Raw genomic sequence first — 18810 nt, 5'->3', positions numbered from 1 at the left:
TAGCATAAAACAAGATTGAGATCTGAGTTGTATGTGTTTCTCATTTCGAGCTGGAAGAAAGGACAGATAAAAGGTCAGTCTCCTAAAACGGTCTTCAGAATAAGAACGTGCCAGTGTTTGTGTTGCCAGTGATGTCCACCCGACAACACTAGGGATCACAATGGTGAGTTGGACGTCTCTGATTGGTGACAAAACGAAGGGCTGCATGACACAGAGTCAAGAGCCTTCAGTGTGGAGCGTGAAGCTTGCTCATAAATAGTATCACCATAGTCCAACGCAGAGAGAAAAGTACAACGAATCAACTCCTTTCTGGCAGCAAAGGAAAACAAGCTTTGTGTCGGTAGTAAAACCCAAAACGCAGCTTGAGTTTCCTGACAAGGTTCTCTACATGAGAGGTGAAGCTCACATTCTCATCCACCCAAACTCCCAGATATTTGGATGTTTCCAAGGTATTAATTACATGGGTTTCAGTGTTTATTATTGGAAAATAACGTACACGTTTTAGGGGAATTCAGAACAAGATTCAAATGGAACAGATTCTGTTGAATGATGTTAAAACAGGCTTGAGTCAGAGTCAAACTGCTGCCACTTGAATAAGGAACAGTGTAATCCGCATAAAAACGTACATCAGCTGACTCAATATTTCTCCCAATTTAGTTGAACTACAGACAAACAACAGGGGACCTAAAACGCATCCTTGAGGCACAACTCTACGGCACAGAGTGCAGAAGAAGGACAGTGCATTCGGGAAGTATTCAGACCCCTTCTCTTTTTCCACATTTTGTTACATTACATCCTTGTTCTAAAATTGATTAAATAAATAAAAAATCTTCATCAATCTACACACAATACCCCACACAATACCCCATACTTGGCCACTGTTAAAACTGTAACTTAAAGTGGGTACAGCCTCAGTGTTCCCACTAAACGCTCGCTGGAAGTTGCACAGAACTTTCCCAACCTTCAAGTTTGCCAGTCGCAACTTCCAGCGCGCGTTTAGCTCAATCATTGTTCGACACAACCACCCAAAAAGGGCAAGGTACATGTTAGGCGTTTTAAATTGAAACAAAACTCTACTAAGTCACACCATTGATGTCATTGTCACTATGCTGTCATTCATTGATTGAGTGTATGACATTTGGACGCCGTAGGCCTGTGTCAGCCGAGCCCAAAGGCAGTAAAAACTGGGCAAGGCTCGCGAGTTATCCTGTGACAGTGGGTGATCCACCCTGCTGATACAACAGCTCCTCACATCACCACTACTGTGTGTGCACCTAATTCTTCTTCCTTGAAGGTGTGTTTCAGTAGCAATCAGACACAAACATGGACGCAAGTTGGGTTTACATGTATTCATCTTGACTACTTTATGGAAATCAGAGACATACTGTACGTGCCAAAAAGCATATGTTAGAATGGTATCACATTAGATTTTGCAGTTTTCACTATGTTGACTGACTTGATTTGTGGTAGCTGACTGAATGTAGGTTACATTTATTAATGATCACTTATTAAATACACATAATTATATCACAATGCCAACTTACATTCTGTAGAAACGGCTTATAGTAAATAGAAACTATGGGGAAGGAAATATTCTCCCAAAATAGATTTGTCACAAAATGTGCATTATACACATATCCATATAAATCCATGCTGAGACATGTGCTTCAGAAACAATACAATGCAACCCATTTCAACATCATTCAACCCTCACCAAAACCGTACTGTAGAGACTCGGCCAGTCTCTTCTGGTAAGAACATCTTCCAATGACCATCCATTGGTTCCAATCCCCCCCACTACATTTCAAAGCTCCAATTTACAGTTCAGTTCCAAAGTTCTGATATGACATTCAAATGGTTCCAACAGTCCAGAGATTCAACTCCCAAAACCTCTGTTTCTCCAGTGCATTTTCAGATATTCTACTTCCCTGGTTGTCTGTTTCCAATTGTTCATTCCAATGATCTGGTTTCTTCCCGTCCGACCCCTGAGCTTTCAGCAGTAGATCCGGGCCTGTATTCATAGACCGTCTCATAATAGGAGTACTGATCTAGGGTCACGTCCCCCATTGTCTATGTAATCTTGTTCATAATGCTCTAAAAAGACAAACTGACACAAGACCTGTCTTAGTCCTCCTCCTCCCCTCCATGGCCGTTCATGACCTGGCCGGACTCCCAGCGCTGCAGGAGAGGAGTCTTCTGTCTGGGGGTCCGTGGGCTCTGGAGGCCCTGGAAAAAAGAGAAGGTGAAAAAGAGAGTGAGTAGAAAGAGAGAGAGAGGGAGACAAGTGTGTGTGTGTGTGAGAGAGAGAAAGAGATAAGAGAGAAATATGAGAGAAGCAGACAATGCGAAAGAGAGTAGAAAGTGAAAAGAGAAAGAAAAGAGAGAAGGGGACATCGAGAAAGAGAAAGAGTATAGGAGATTTATAATGACGGGGAATAGAGGGTAGAGGGAGTTATAATAGAGAGTAGAGGGAGTTATAATAGAGAGTAGAGGGAGTTATAATAGAGAGTAGAGGGAATTATAATAGAGAGTAGAGGGAGTTATAATAGAGAGTAGAGGGAGTTATAATAGAGAGTAGAGGGAGTTATAGTAGAGAGTAGAGGGAGTTATAATAGAGAGTAGAGGGAGTTATAATAGAGAGTAGAGGGAGTTATAATAGAGAGTAGAGGGAGTTATAATAGAGAGTAGAGGGAGTTATAATTGAGAGTAGAGGGAGTTATAGTAGAGTGGAGGGAGTTATAATAGAGAGTAGAGGGAGTTATAGTAGAGAGTAGAGGGAGTTATAATAGAGAGTAGAGGGAGTTATAATAGAGAGTAGAGGGAGTTATAATAGAGAGTAGAGGGAGTTATAATGGAGAGTAGAGGGAGTTATAGTAGAGAGTAGAGGGAGTTATAATAGAGAGTAGAGGGAGTTATAGTAGAGAGTAGAGGGAGTTATAATAGAGTAGAGGGAGTTATAATAGAGAGTAGAGGGAGTTATAGTAGAGAGTAGAGGGAGTTATAATAGGGAGTTATAGTAGAGAGTAGAGGGAGTTTAATAGAGGGTAGAGGGAGTTAGAAAAAGAGGGGATGATGAAAAAGGATGATTTGAGGTCATCTCATGGATCAACATCGTTGCTTTGTAAACAGCAGGTGTAGACGAACAGTGAAATTCTTACTTATAGGTCCTTTTCCAACAATGCAGTTAAAAAATAAACATCTAATTAAAATGTGAATCTATTAGACTGTAATCCATAACCATGTTATGCTATTTTCAGGGCTCTGCTTTAAGTTGACAAGCATCGCTCTCTTTCTCCCTCCATCCGTTATTATTGAATCTTTCTTATCAGTTGTCTGTGTAGATAAACACTGTAGATAATGTAGCAGGCAGAATGACTGTAGCCTGGTCCCAGATCCCTTTGTGCTTTCTTGCCAATTGAACCCCTTTGATCATTGTCAGCACAAACTGATCTGGGACCAGTTAAAGGGACTGCATGGGGCTCAGTCTAGGGAACAGTGCTTCTAGCTGTCAGACTGGTTTACAATTATGTCAGATTTATAAAGTTGCAGTCAGCCGATGCTAATCTTGTAGTCACTTCAGCTTCAGAGAGATGTGTAACCCAAGAGAGCAACCGTGGAGAAACTCTTTAATTTCTCTCTCTCTCGGAGCTCTTTAATAGAAACTCTATTCACATTTCTAATCCTCTGCACTCTCTCTCTCCTTATAATTCCCTCTCTTCCCCTTCTCTCTCTTATCTCAATTGATTAAGGACGCTCCTTACGATCAGATGTGGTGTTATTAGCACTGAGGGCTGAATTCACTGAGAAAATGCCACCAATGGAAAATGTACATGTGATCTGGTGCTACAGTATATATGGAACCAGCCTGGGTTAAATGTTGAGTCTAATGTAGAGATAGTGTTTGTGTATGAAGTATAGAGAGGACATGGTTGTTTATGTATGAAGTATAGAGAGGACATGGTTGTTTATGTATGAAGTATAGAGAGGACATGGTTGTTTATGTATGAAGTATAGAGAGGACATGGTTGTTTGTGTATGAAGTATAGAGAGGACATGGTTGTTTATGTATGAAGTATAGAGAGGACATGGTTGTTTATGTATGAAGTATAGAGAGGACATGGTTGTTTATGTATGAAGTATAGATTAAACATGGTTGTTTATGATGTAAGTATAGAGAGGACATGGTTGTTTGGGTATGAAGTATAGGGACATGGTTGTTTATGTATGAAGTATAGAGAGGACATGGTTGTTTATGTATGAAGTATAGAGAGGACATGGTTGTTATGTATGAAGTATAGAGAGGACATGGTTGTTATGTATGAAGTATAGAGAGGACATGGTTGTTTATGTATGAAGTATAGAACCCCTTTGACATGGTTGTTTATGATATGGGACCAGTATAGAGTGGACATGGTTGTTTATGTATGAAGTATAGAGTCAGACATGGTTGTTTATGTATGAAGTATAGAAGGACATGGTTGTTTGGGTATGTTATGGTTTCAGAGAGTCTTAGAAAAAAACCGTGATATCTCAATCCTAAAAGGGATCTTCAGCTGTCCCCATAGGAGAACCCATTTGAATAACCCATTTTGTTTCCAGGTAGAACACTTTTTGGTTTCACAGAGGGTTCTACATGGATCCCAAAATGGTTCTCCTTCTACAGCCGAAGAACCCTTTTGGAACCCTTTTTTCTAAGACTGTAGATAGCACAGCCACAAAGTCAAAATCATGAAAACAAATGTTTATTTTTATCTTAATTTAAAGTTCGGGATAAGGTTAGAGTGGGTTTAAAGTTAGGGATAAGGTTCACTGAGTTAACATTCCACCAATGGAAAAGGTTAGCAGTGTGGTTAATATTAGAGATAAGGTTAGCAGTGTGGTTAAAGTTAGGGATAAGGTTAGCAGTGTGGTTAATATTAGAGGATAAGGTTAGCAGTGTGGTTAAAGTTAGGGATAAGGTTAGCAATGTTGTTAAAGTTAGGGATAAGGTTAGTAGTGTGGTTAACATTAGGGATAAGGTTAGCAGTGTGGTTAACATAGGGATAAGGTTAGCATGTGGTTAAAGTTTATGATAAGGTTAGCAGTGTGGTTAAAGTTAGGGATAAGTTTAGCAGTGTGGTTAACATTAGGGATAAGGTTAGCAGTGTGGTTAAATTTAGGGATAAGGTTAGCAATGTGGTTAAAGTTCGGGATAAGGTTAGCAGTGTGGTTAAAGTTCGGGATAAGTTTAGCAGTGTGGTTAACATTAGGGATAAGGTTAGCAGTGTGGTTAAAGTTAGGGATAAGGTTAGCAATGTTGTTAAAGTTAGGATAAGGTTAGCAGTGTGGAACATTAGTAAGGTTATCAGTGTAAAGTTAGGGATAAGGTTAGCAGTGTGGTTAATATTAGGGATAGGGTTAGCAGTGTTAAAGTTCGGGATAAGGCTAGCAGTGTGGTTATAGTTCGGGATAAAGTTAGCAGTGTGGTTAACATTAGGGATAAGGTTAGCAGTGTGGTTAAAGTTAGGGATAAGGTTAGTTTGTGGTTAAAGTTAGGGATAAGGTTAGCAGTGTGGTTAAGTTAGGGATAAGGTTGCAGTGTGGTTAAAGTTAGGGATAAGGTTAGCAGTGTGGTAAAAGTTGATAAGGTCAGCAGTGTGGTTATAGTTCCCCATAAGGTCAACAGTGTGGTTAAATTAGGGATAAGGTTAGCAGTGTTCTGGTTAAGGTCCAGTGTTAAAGTTCGGGATAAGGTTAGCAGTGTGGTTATAGTTCAGGATAAGGTTAGCAGTGTGGTTAACATTAGGGATAAGGTTAAAAGTGTGGTTAAAATGTTAAGGTTAGCAGTGTGGTTAATTTAAAGGATAAGGTTAGCAGTGTGGTTAAAGTTAGGGATAAGGTTAGCAGTGTGGTTAACATTAGGGATAAGGTTAGCAGTGTGGTTAAAGTTAGGATAAGGTTAGCAGTGTGGTTAACATTAGGGATAAGGTTAGCAGTGTGGTTAACATTAGGGATAAGGTTAGCAGGGTGGTTAAAGTTTGGGGTAAGGTTAGCAGTGTGGTTAAAGTTAGGGATAAGGTTAGCAGTGTGGTTAACATTAGGGATAAGGTTGGCAGTGTGGTTAAAGTTAGGGATAAGGTTAGCAGTGTGGTTAACATTAGGGATAAGGTTAGCAGTGTGGTTAACATTAGGGATAAGGTTAGCAGGGTGGTTAAAGTTTGGGATAAGGTTAGCAGTGTGGTTAACATTAGGGATAAGGTTAGCAGTGTGGTTAAAGTTAGGGATAAGGTTAGCAGTGTGGTTAACATTAGGGATAAGGTTGGCAGTGTGGTTAAAGTTAGGGATAAGGTTAGCAGTGTGGTTAACATTAGGGATAAGGTTAGCAGTGTGGTTAACATTAGGGATAAGGTTAGCAGGGTGGTTAAAGTTTGGGGTAAGGTTAGCAGTGTGGTTAAAGTTAGGGATAAGGTTAGCAGTGTGGTTAACATTAGGGATAAGGTTAGCAGTGTGGTTAAAGTTAGGGATAAGGTTGGCAATGTGGTTAAAGTTAGGGATAAGGTTAGCAGTGTGGTTAACATTAGGGATAAGGTTAGCAGTGTGGTTAACATTAGGGATAAGGTTAGCAGGGTGGTTAAAGTTTGGGATAAGGTTAGCAGTGTGGTTAAAGTTAGGGATAAGGTTAGCAATGTGGTTAAAGTTAGGGATAGGGTTAGCAGGGTGGTTAAAGTTAGGGATAAGGTTAGCAGTGTGGTTAACATTAGGGATAAGGTTAGCAGTGTGGTTAAAGTTAGGGATAAGGTTAGCAGTGTGGTTAAAGTTAGGGATAAGGTTAGCAGTGTGGTTAACATTAGGGATAAGGTTAGCAGTGTGGTTAACATTAGGGATAAGGTTAGCAGTGTGGTTAAAGTTCGGGATAAGGTTAGCAGTGTGGTTAAAGTTAGGGATAAGGTTAGCAGTGTGGTTAAAGTTAGGGATAAGGTTAGCAATGTGGTTAAAGTTAGGGATAGGGTTAGCAGGGTGGTTAAAGTTCGGGATAAGGTTAGCAGTGTGGTTAACATTAGGGATAAGGTTAGCAGTGTGGTTAAAGTTAGGGATAAGGTTAGCAGTGTGGTTAAAGTTAGGGATAAGGTTAGCAGTGTGGTTAAATTAGGGATAAGGTTAGCAGTGTGGTTAACATTAGGGATAAGGTTAGCAGTGTGGTTAAAGTTAGGGATAAGGTTAGCAGTGTGGTTAAAGTTAGGGATAAGGTTAGCAGTGTGGTTAACATTAGGGATAAGGTTAGCAGTGTGGTTAACATTAGGGATAAGGTTAGCAGTGTGGTTAAAGTTAGGGATAAGGTTAGCAGTGTGGTTAAAGTTAGGGATAAGGTTAGCAGTGTGGTTAAAGTTAGGGATAAGGTTAGCAGTGTGGTTAAAGTTAGGGATAAGGTTAGCAGTGTGGTTAAAGTTAGGGATAAGGTTAGTAGTGTGGTTAACATTAGGGATAAGGTTGGCAGTGTGGTTAAAGTCCGGGATAAGGTTGGGGTTAGGTTTAAAATATAATTTTAAGAAGAAATAGGCAGTGTTTAGGACTTTGTGGCTGTGATAACTAGTGGCGACCATATGTTAAGGCCAGGTGGTTTTACTGACCTTGTGACTTCACCAGGAAATAAACTTTGAGCCCCCAGTGTTTCGTCCGGTGTTAAGAGCGCTCGTCAAAGCGTATGATTAAGCCCCAACCTTTTACCTACTCAGGAAAACTCCTGGGCCTATATAGATTGCGTTTGGTGAGGGAAGGATATAACATACCTCTGATTGGCTATCCGGATACTCATCTGTCTGTGGTGGAGGCCACATGCCCAGCTTCCCAAGAGACTGTCGTGCTGGAGAGAGTGGGAGGAGGAGAGGAAACTATGGTTACATAATGATCTATAATTTACAATAAAACTATAATTGCTCAGACACGGAGTTACAGAGGACTCTTGTTGTATTAGCACACCCTAACCCTGGCGTCCCTCTATTCAGTACTGTACCTAGATGAGCCTGTCCCTGTCTGTCTGGCAGCTACTGTGGGCCTACCGCTGACAACATACACAATACGCCCAGCTTGCCTTGGCACAGCACATCGTAATAATACTGGCACTAATTATTACTGTGATAACAGCTTTATTTGAAAAGCATTTTTCATACTGGTCACATCACTAAGCACTTTGAATGATTTCCAACGGTGATTTACACCCTGAAATGTATAACCATTAGATTGTATTAGCTCATTACATATTCAGTCATGTTAAACATTCCCTTAGTGTCTCCCAGAATCTAAAGTTGCCTCACAAGCATATATTCTAGGCTGGGTTCTACAATTCATCTTGGAAAAGATTTTCTAAAGCACTTTGTGTTTTGCTGACACAATGAAGGGTCAAGACATGAGTCAGTGATTTTCACTTTCATATATTTTCACTCACTTTTTGATCCGACAGTTAATTGTACAGAAGATCCCAACTTTAGTTTAATCAGTTACCCAGTAGTGTATCATTCAGCCTGTTGGCAAAGGTTGCTTACCAAACAGCACCCACCCTATTCCGTGCACTACTTTGGCACCCTATTCCCTATTTAGTGCACTACTTTTGACCAGAGCCCTGGTCAACAGTAGTGCTCTATTTAGGGAATAGGGTACAATTTGGGATGTGCACAAAGACTGTGATCTCTGGAGCAGAACTATTGATGACAGTGAGAATGTTGTATTAGATGTTTGATGATGTAGCACTACCTGACCCAATGGGAGATGAAATAATATCCTCACTGAACTATTACATTGTCTTTTCATCATCTCTCCTGACACAGAAGCACCCCCCCCCCCCCACACACACACACGGAAACAATTGAACACACACACTATACACTAACCTGTTGCAGAGGCTGTCCGCGATGAGGGGGTAACAGATAGTTCAGGGGTCGCCAGTCCGTTCTGTAGTAGTAGAGGTGGAGGAGGAGAAGTGGGACTCTGTACCTCCCTACTGGCTGGCCTCCCCCCTCCTCCTCCCCCTCCCCCGTACAGACTGCTCCTCTGCCTCCGCAGCTCCTTCTCTCTCTCCCTGGCTTCCCGGATATCCTGCTCCACCTTGTCCTGAGACACCAATGAGGAGCGCAGCTTGAAGAAGGGGTTCTCCTTTGGAACCTCCTCTTCCTCCTCCTCCTCCTCCTCCTCCTGATCCATCCTCCCTCCATCCTCATCCCTCCAAAACTCGCTTCTCTCTTCTCCGTTGAGTGCACTGGTTGAGGAGTACATAGAAGCGGAATCGACCACGGTGAGGCCCTGTGTCTCGGTGATCGTGCCCGTACTGTGGGAGTGCCTGAGGGGCTTGGAGACGTGGTGGACATGGGCCGGAGCGGGGAGAACCAGGTGGTGGTGGTTATCCAGGATGATGACCTGGCCCCCGGCGCTCTCGGAGAGAGTGGGGCCCCGGGGGACAGGGGCCCCATGAGGGGTGTATGTAATGCCTTTAGGTGTTCCGGAGGGGCTCTGGTTCTGGGTCTGGGACATCAGCTCCAGGCTACTACGTCTTCTCTCCCCGAACGAGCCTCCGACAAAGGACACAGATGAAGCGTCGTTCCCCTGGATCTCCAGGGTGGAGAGGTCACTCGCCGAAGCCCAGGAGGGTGCCTTGCTCTGGGACAATATCATCGAGGATGTCTCCTTGGGCTCCTGGAAAGCTTCGAATAACTTCTTCCTTTCCTTGAGCTGGCGTACTGTCCCCTTGTCATAGGAACCTCTAACTTTCCCTAGTCGAACCAGGACCTGTTCCCTCTGGGTCTCTACACTGATCTCCTTCTGCATCTTCTTCCCCGCAAACAGACGGTCCTTCCCCACCTGGCTCTTGTCCGACTTGGAAGGCAGGGTCTCAGTCAAGACTGACTTCCTTAGGGGGATGTCCACATATTCCTGGGTGGGCGGATTGTTGTGGAGGCCCCTGGATCTCCTGAGGGACTGCTCACGCTGCACTGCCCGACGGATCTCCCTCTCGATGGGGGTCTCGTCGGCCGGAGGCGAGGTGAGGGTGGGGGTTTTGGAGCTCCACAGTACTACCAGGGGAGAAGTCGGCAGATACGCCGCTGTCACTCTGGCTGTCATCGAACAAGTCCCCTCCCAACTTCATCTTGGAAGCTTTGCTGTGACTGTCTCTCGACATCAACAACCCAGGGTTTGTCCTCTTTTCTTCGCTCCGTTTCTCTTTTTTCTTCCTGTCTGCCTCGCCCGCTGCGCCAAGTCCACTCGCTCTCTGCCCTCTCTCTCCACCTGTTTGCCTGTTGTCTCCCTCCCTCTTTCCCACCTTTCTCTCTCCACCCGCCTGCTCTTTCACTACAACACAGCCAGAGCCAAGGAGATCTGCCTTGACCTGATTAGCTGGCTCCTTGGCGACTGTCGCCAGGGGCGGAGCCAGAGTTGCTCCCTTGAACACCTGTTGTGCTGCCACTTCCTGGTTACTATGATGCGTCAGGGCAGCAGTGACATTTCGTAACAACTGCTCCCCCTTCTGTTTGTCTGGTGTAACTACACCCAGGGGCTGAGCCAGGTCTACTAGGTGGCTACAAGAGGAGGATCTAGAGGAGGTGGATTGCTCAGGCTGAGGGAGTTTGCCTCTGGTACTGTCCAGCCTAACCCACTGCCTCCGGGCTGAGCTGATGTCTAAAGGCTTGGAGTCAACACTCTGGTTCTCCTCTCCATCACCGGAAAGAGCTGATTCAGAATTTTCTGGGGACTCAGAGAATATGTCATCGGAACTCTCTCTTTTTAGTGGAGAGTGGGTGGTAGTGCTAGTTTCAGCAGCCTTCATAGTATCATGGTTGTTATTGTCTGACATTGTCTTCTCTCTGCCACTACTGATTGGGCACTCACTAACCTCTTGCTTGTCAGCTACCTGAACTGATGGGGTGCTACTGCTAGTTTCAACAGGACCCCCTTCTACAGAAGCCTTCTCAGTAGCACACACCGTCTCTGACAGCCCCTGCTCAAATTCACTACTAGCTGGACGCTCTGTATTCAACTGCAACCGCACAGCGCCATTTTCCATCATCTCAACAGACTGAAACTCCTCTACGTTGTCTTCCTTGGCACCATCTTCTTCTTTGTCTTCCTCCACAACGTCATCAAGGTGAGATCTCGAAGGCCACTCCTGGCTACCCTGGCTGTCAGATGACGACATTTCCTCCTCTACAGGGTTAGAGATCACCTCCACCTTACCATCATTGATACAGTCAATGGTCTCCTCTTCTTCTTCTTCCTCCTCCAATGGATATGGCTGGGTCTCTGGAGCGCCCTCTGCAGGTGAGGCTTGGCCAGTGCAGGCAAGAGGCGACCAAAAAGCAACGGCATCTTCCTCCTTCTCACAGTGATTGTCATCTATCATTTTAAGGCCTCGTTCCAATTCACTATCACCCACCTGGATTCTACTACTAGGCACCTGATTTACCCCAGAAAGTGCCTCCTGCTCCATTTTAGGAACCACTTCTGCCATTTTGTTTGTTGAGTCTGTAAGGTTCTCACTTGAGGGAGACACTTGGGGTCTAGGCTTTGGAGCATCTGAAGATTCCGACCCCAGGTCTTCTGACTTTGCCCTGGGTTCCTGTTTGACCAACGGGTAAGGAGGAGGGGTAGTGTCCTGGGCCAGAGTGGGGTCCATTTTGCCCTCCTCCATCCCCCAAACCTCGCTGGCCCACTCGTCTAATGAGTCGGCTGAGCTCTGTCGGTTGGCCACCGGCTCCATTGTTGCCATGATGAGACGGGTAGACTGCCAATTGGCTGGCTCTGTTGACTTGAAACAACAGTCTGGACTAGAACAGTTTATAACAGTCAGTCTTCAGCAGGTCTGTCTGGGAGAAAGAGGACAGAGAGGAAATGGAACGATTAGCGGAGCTGAACAAGAAACAAACCTGGCGTGGAAACACATTTTCAGATCCATTTTCAGAACCATTTTCAGAACCATTTTCAGATCCATTTACAGATCCATTTTCAGATCCATTTACAGAACCATTTTCAGATCCATTTACAGAACCATTTTCAGATCCATTTACAGAACCATTTTCAGATCCATTTACAGAACCATTTTCAGATCCATTTTTTTCAGATCCATTTACAGAACCATTTTCAGATCCATTTTCAGAACCATTTTCAGATCCATTTTCAGACCAATTTTCTGTCCTCTAGGCTACAAGCGCATAAAGTAAAATAGTGTTGTATTATGTCATTCATACTGTATTCCCATACTCCTTACTGTTTGACACACCATTCACTCTGTGTTGTAAAGCTAAATGGTTTATACACCTGTTATAATGCCAACCAGTTGTTGTTGTTAATGCATTGCAGAATGGTTATGGTGTTGTATTGCATTGTGTTAGACTTTGGCAATGAGGTAAAAAATGACTAACACACACACGATTCTCCTCCTCTGCAGTAGCCTGACAACTCAAACTGAATTCTTCCGCTGTTCTGTAGTTCGCTACGTACTTCAGCGAGGAGAAGAAACGTTCATGGGTGTGGCGCTCGGTTGGAGCAATATGGTTGGGTAGCCAGGCAACCTCTGCAGTGCAACTTGAAAAGTTTTCTGCTGAGTGGGTCAATCTTTAATGTGCTTAACCACCTCAGAGCCAGAGGCTCAGCAATGCTCTCTCTCTCACACATGCATGCGAGTGTTGTACACCAGCTGAGTGAGCAGAACAATGGGTCTGTACTTTGTCCTCATTATTGCCATGGCACCCATGGCACCTCTCTCTCTCCCTTTCAAACAACTTGAATAGGTTCATTTACACTCCAAAACAGTCTCACTTTCCAATTTATCACTTAAGCCCCAAAACCATTATAGTATATTTTTCTCCCCATCCTTACATTAATCAACACTTTCTCTTTATCATCTCATTTATCCCCCTTCTCTCTCCCACAGTCACACTTTCTCTCTAGCATCTCATATATCCCCCTTCTCTCTCCCACAGTCACACTTTCTCTCTAGAATCTCATTTATCCCCCTTCTCTCTCCCACAGTCACACTTTCTCTCAATCATCTCATGTATCCCCCTTCTCTCTCCCAGTCACACTTTCTCTCTAGCTATCTCATTTATCCCCCTTCTCTCTCCAACAGTCACACTTTCTCTCTAGCATCTCATTTATCCCCCTTCTCTCTCCCACAGTCACACTTTCTCTCTAGCTATCTCATTTATCCCCCTTCTCTCTCACAGTCACACTTTCTCTCTAGCTATCTCATTTATCCCCCTTCTCTCTCACAGTCACACTTTCTCTCTAGCTATCTCATTTATCCCCCTTCTCTCCCACAGTCACACTTTCTCTCTAGACATCTCATTTACCCCCCTTCTCTCTCACAGTCACACTTTCTCTCTAGACATCTCATTTACCCCCTTCTCTCTCACAGTCACACTTTCTCTCTAGTTATCTCTAGCCTCCCCCTTCTCTATCTTCCTGGTTACTCAGGTCTCCAGTTTCTAACACCAGACAGAAAAAAATATTCCGCATCCATCCTCCCTGCTTCCCCTCCCTGCTAAACCATTCACAGTGTGATTCACAGTACTGTGGGTTTTAACACACACAGACAGACTCGCGCACACACACACACACACACACACACACACACACACACACACACACACACACACACACACACACACACACACACACACACACACACACACACACACACACACACACACACACACACACACACACACACACAGTGCCCTGGGTTTTGGCACGCGCTGTAAGGAATCATTAGCAGAGGCATGTGGGACAGAACAGAGAGGACTGGGGGTGAACCAATGGGATGAACAGTAGATCTGGGACAGTACGACAGTGTGCAGCGGTCCTGGCCTGGCATACTGAACGTTACATTCAGAAAACAATGCCATGTCCTGACCTGGACGTGATTACATTCACATAACAATGCCCTGTTAGAGCGGACAAGCCTGGACACCTTCACTATGAATGGAGGAACATGGGATAGGACATGGGGTGATGGGTTTATAACTGGCCATAGGGGCCTGCCCTGCTGGCTATTCATTGGTTCACCTCCTGCCCTGCAGGCTATTCATTGGTGGGAAAATGTTGTGGATAGAGCTAGAATATCAAGATTGGACATGCACCTTTTTACAGATAAATGATATTGTGACAGACAAGGCTGTCCCCTCTAACCATTACATTTCTATCTTCAAAGTAGATCATACATTTTACAACATATAAGAATATTGGAAACGTGCAAGTCAACCACAAAGGTAGTGTACATTGGGACGCAGCCTGACTTGGATTCCAACAGTGAATACATTTCAAATGGATATGTAAATGGGTGTTCCTCCACTTGAGAAAATAACAGGTCCTTGGGCTATGAAAGAGGAGGGACACACACACACATGAAAATGATGTTTCGCCACAGTAGGGAGGAGTAAACATTTAACTATTGTGAGAAGAAAGCTCCTTAAATCCCTATTTAGGAACACACACACAGACAGATGGTCTTGTTTAACTAACCTTGTGGGGACACACAATTGATTCCAATTCAAAATGCTATTTTCCCTAAACCCTGACTCGAACTTTAACCCCAAAACCTAACCTGAACACTAATTCTTGCCTTAACCCTCAACGGCTAGAATTATCCTTTTTTCTTGTGGGGACTGACAAAATGTTCCCAGTTGGTCAGATGTTTTTTTGTTTACTCTTCGTGTGAGGGAGCTCTAACAGGGCAGAAATTTGACAAACTGACTTGTTGGAATGGAAACCTATGACGGTGCCATCTTTAAAGTCACTGAGCTCTTCAGTAAGTCCATTCTACTCCCACTGTTTGTCTGTGGAGATTGCATGGCGGTGTGCTCGATTTTACACAACTGTCAGCCACGGGTGTGACTGAACTAGCCGAATTCACTAATTCAAAGGGGTGTCCACATACTTTTGCGTATATAGTGTATTTTACAGGGAGCACAAAGCTAACCACCAATGGGGCTGTCCCAGGATATTCCCATGTGCCGTGAGGTAACAGGGAGTTGGGAAGATGCAGATTAGTGGGATATAATATAATAGGCTAGTATCTCTCCTCATTAGCAACGAGGCTAAACTTGATCAAAGGAGCTTCAGGAAATGTGATCATCATTAAATATACATTTCCCACAGGGGGTATTTGCATATAAACTTCATATTTTCTTTTATGGGTGGTAATTATTTTATATGGACAACTAGTGGTATGTAAAATATGTTTTCCATGTAATAAACATTGAATTGAAAACATTAAACCAACAGCATATTACAAATGAGATCTGTAACAGGAATGTATAATCTGATAAAGCTAACCTTCTCCCACACAAGGACTACACTGTACCAGTACAATGGTTACAAACAGTGCATGGCACACACTGTGACATCACTTTAAAGGAGCCCCTCAATACCTAGTCAGTTTATGGCACCTACCTGTTGATATGGTATCGTCTGTGCTGGTGACGACGCCACTGGGCTGGAACGTTCCTGATCCACAGGCGACCTTCTTATTCGTGTTGTGGGATTTGGGACGCCGATCCTACAGGTACGTCATGTCTAATCAGAACCAAGTACCCAAGTAGGACCAAGTACCCAATAGTCCTGAAAGTAGGTTACTCTCTCCCTGGCCCTGTCCATGTCTGTACTCACACCCACATTTCCCCCCTTGCTTGTGCACGCCCACATCTGCAGAAACACTCTCCCACTCACAAATGACAAATTGTTCAAAGTTCCATCCAGTTTAATCTGAGAATTAACTGTATGAGCACTTTAATGTATGGACAAATGAGGTTATGCCAAATTATACAAAAGTAATCCAATTATAAAATACTTTTCTTTCCCATTGTGCATAGAGTTTGGAGCGGTCCTAATGACGTCCCGACATCCCCGCTGGATCCCACTGTCTCCGTGAATTAGCCTCAGCTCTGGGACATTAAATCAGTCTGTGAACGTAATTACATCTGTTAAAGAAGCAAAGAAGACAGAATAATATGACAAATCGTGCATCTTTTTTCCCCAAAATTCCACAGGTCATCGACAAACAGTAAACACAGAAATGTTGGATTACAAAACAGACGACAGAAAACGTGTCTCTACATCGGTCTCACGGCCCCCACTCTCTCGTCTCTCCTCCTCCTCCTCAGTGTTTCCAGGGGAGCTGATAGGAACCACAGAGGGCATTCCCCGGCTCCATCACCACTGGCGGCGGCAGCCCCATACACTCCACCTGTTTCCTGAACTCTTCCATCTCCTCTTCCTCCACCTCTCTCCCACCCTCCGTCTTCCTCAGCAGGTACAGGTCCGTGGACTCCCTCCTCCTGGAGCTCACCTCCCACCTAAAAAAAATAATTATACTTTACTGTTGTACTTTGCTTTCTTGTACTCACACCAGCACTTGTTTTTCTTCCGGTCACTGGTTTAGCTGATAGAGCAGGCGTATTCAACTCTTACCCTACGAGATCCAGAGCCTGCTGGGTCTTCTGTTCTACCTGACAATTAATTTCACCCACCTGGTGTCCCAAGTCTAAATCAGTCCCGGATTAGAGGTCCAGAGTTGAGTTTGAGGGTGATAGAGGCTATCCACTGGGCACACACTGGTTGAATCAATGTTGTTTCCACGTCATTTCAGTGAAATGACTTCTGTGCCCAGTGGGTGTTTTGAAGAACGGTTCACTTGCAGTGATTGTAACGCAGTATGTGGTTGTTTCTACCTCCCGGACCTGAGTTGAATAGCCTACACCAGTGTTTCTCAACTCCTGTCCTAATCTACCCCCCAACAGTACACAGTCTTGCTGTAGCCTGGGCAACCACACCTGACTCAACTTGTCAAGGCCTTGGTGATTAGTTGACTAGTAGAATCAGGTGTGTTTGTGTGGATCTCCAATAGAAACGTAGGTACACCTGGACCAGAGTTGAAAAACACTGGAATACCCCCTAACAGTAAGTTGTTCTGGATAAGAGTGTGTGCTAAATGGCTCAAATGTACAATTCCATAAATGACCCACTTCATCACCAGACAGTCTGGGCAGGAGGTCTCCAGGAAGACCCCAGTGAGGTTGAATCGGCCCCCCACGTCAAACTGGAAGGTGCTGTTGTCGTTGATGAGTGAGATATTGTAGGTTAGAGACTCGCATCGGCTGCCGAAACGGTTAGTCTGGGTGTAGTGGACGGTTGTGGTGGTGTTGGAGTTCTGGGTGGTGTTGGGGGTAGAGGGTGAAAACTCCATGGTGATGCCGTCTCTGGTCTGTGAGAGAGATGAGATGTGATTATTATTCGTTTTCATACAGAAACCACTATAGAAACAATCCATACAACATACAAAATTGTCACAGAACAATTACCTGTACAATGAATGTGGAAATGCAGGTTAAATGTAGCCTAGTTGACAAGTGTGCTAAAAATCTATTTAAAGGGGGCAATCTGCAGATGTTACATCCATTTTTGGACTTAAACATTTATGATATGTACCCATTGATTCTTGAAGAATATAACTTATAAATGCCTCATGAGCTTATTTCAACTGTCATACCCCATACAGAATCCCAAATATAAGATTGTTATAATCCAATGTTTTTTAAATATTGTAAATGCCTCAAAACATGCTTAGAACTATAATTGTGATACCTTGGATGGTCAGTCCTTCCATAGCTCTGTCTATGAATTTGAGAGTGGTTACATTTTTCCAGGCCTATCCCTTGTTTTCACTTTGGACCAGGGTCCGCAAAGGGTTCTAGGGAATAGGGTGCCACATAGTGGATAGGGTGCTACCTTGAGACTCTCCAGGGATGCAGGGTGGCTCAGGCTGCCTGCGACGAGGTCCCATTTCCTCAAGAGCTGCTGGTCTAGTCGTGGTGGATCCATGGGCTTAAGGAGGTCCTCACAGGCTAGAGCTGCAGCAGGAGCTGATTGGCTAAAAGACAGGAAGTACAGGAGAGTCGTGGCACATAGAGCGAACATGGCTTCAGTGTCTAGGTCTCACTATATCTATGCACCAGTATATCTATCTACTGTGGGTCTATCTATAGCTATATAATCTACGATATGTATCACTTTATCTATCTTATATATTTATATGTATCACTATACCCACAGCATCTATCTACTGTATGTCTATGTGTCATTGATGTGTCTGTGTGTATGGAACACTGGTGCTGGGATAGAGGGGTCCAGTCTTATAGCTCTGCTATGGTACAAATGTCAGAAAGTTCCACAGTTGCAGAGTACCAGTAAACTGGCACTTTTCCAATGCAATTCCAAGGTTGCGAAATAAAAACAACTTTTTGTTAATCTATGTTCTGTGCTTATCTGATGAAAAGTTGCATGCTTTTATCTGAGACATTATTCCATAGTGTCAAACATGAAACAATCCACGAGACTCATTTACGTCTAGTGTTCTCTTAACCCTTCTAGTGTTCTCCTAACTCTTCTAGTGTTCTCCTAACTCTTCTAACTCTTCTAGGTTCTCTGCTCTTCTAGTGTTCTCTCTTCTAGTGTTCTCCTAACTCTTCTAGTGTTCTCCTAACTCTTCTAGTGTTCTCCTAACTCTTCTAGTGTTCTCCTAACTCTTCTAGTGTTCTCCTAACTCTTCTAGTGTTCTCCTAACTCTTCTAGTGTTCTCCTAACTCTTCTAGTGTTCTCCTAGTTTTTCTGCAGGCATACAGTGTATCTATTGTGTTATTGACTATAAGTTTGTTTATCCCATGTGTAACTCTGCTTTGCTTTATCTTGGCCAGGCCGCAGTTGTAAATGAGAACTTTTTCTCAACTAGCCTACCTGGTTAAATAAAAGTTAAATACATTTTAAGAATTGCTCTGGTACAATACACAGTGC

At 43.8% G+C, this 18810-nt stretch overlaps 1 protein-coding gene across 1 annotated transcript; it reads right to left on the bottom strand.

Moving 5' to 3' along the window:
• Window positions 1–1456: 1456 nt before the first annotated feature.
• On the bottom strand, window positions 1457–18350 carry misp3 (MISP family member 3). The gene is given in 8 exon segments (XM_064962327.1): window positions 1457–2226; window positions 7767–7840; window positions 8865–10029; window positions 10031–11828; window positions 15415–15941; window positions 16078–16316; window positions 16986–17224; window positions 17749–18350. Coding segments are annotated over 4 exon segments (3042 nt in total). The 5' UTR covers window positions 11732–11828; window positions 15415–15941; window positions 16078–16316; window positions 16986–17224; window positions 17749–18350; the 3' UTR covers window positions 1457–2124.
• Window positions 18351–18810: the final 460 nt, after the last annotated feature.

The sequence above is a fragment of the Oncorhynchus masou genome, chromosome 5 (assembly GCF_036934945.1).
Source record: "Oncorhynchus masou masou isolate Uvic2021 chromosome 5, UVic_Omas_1.1, whole genome shotgun sequence".
Taxonomy (NCBI): domain Eukaryota; kingdom Metazoa; phylum Chordata; class Actinopteri; order Salmoniformes; family Salmonidae; genus Oncorhynchus; species Oncorhynchus masou.
Note: the sequence above shows the minus strand (reverse complement) of the source record. Positions and strands in the feature narration are given on the sequence as shown.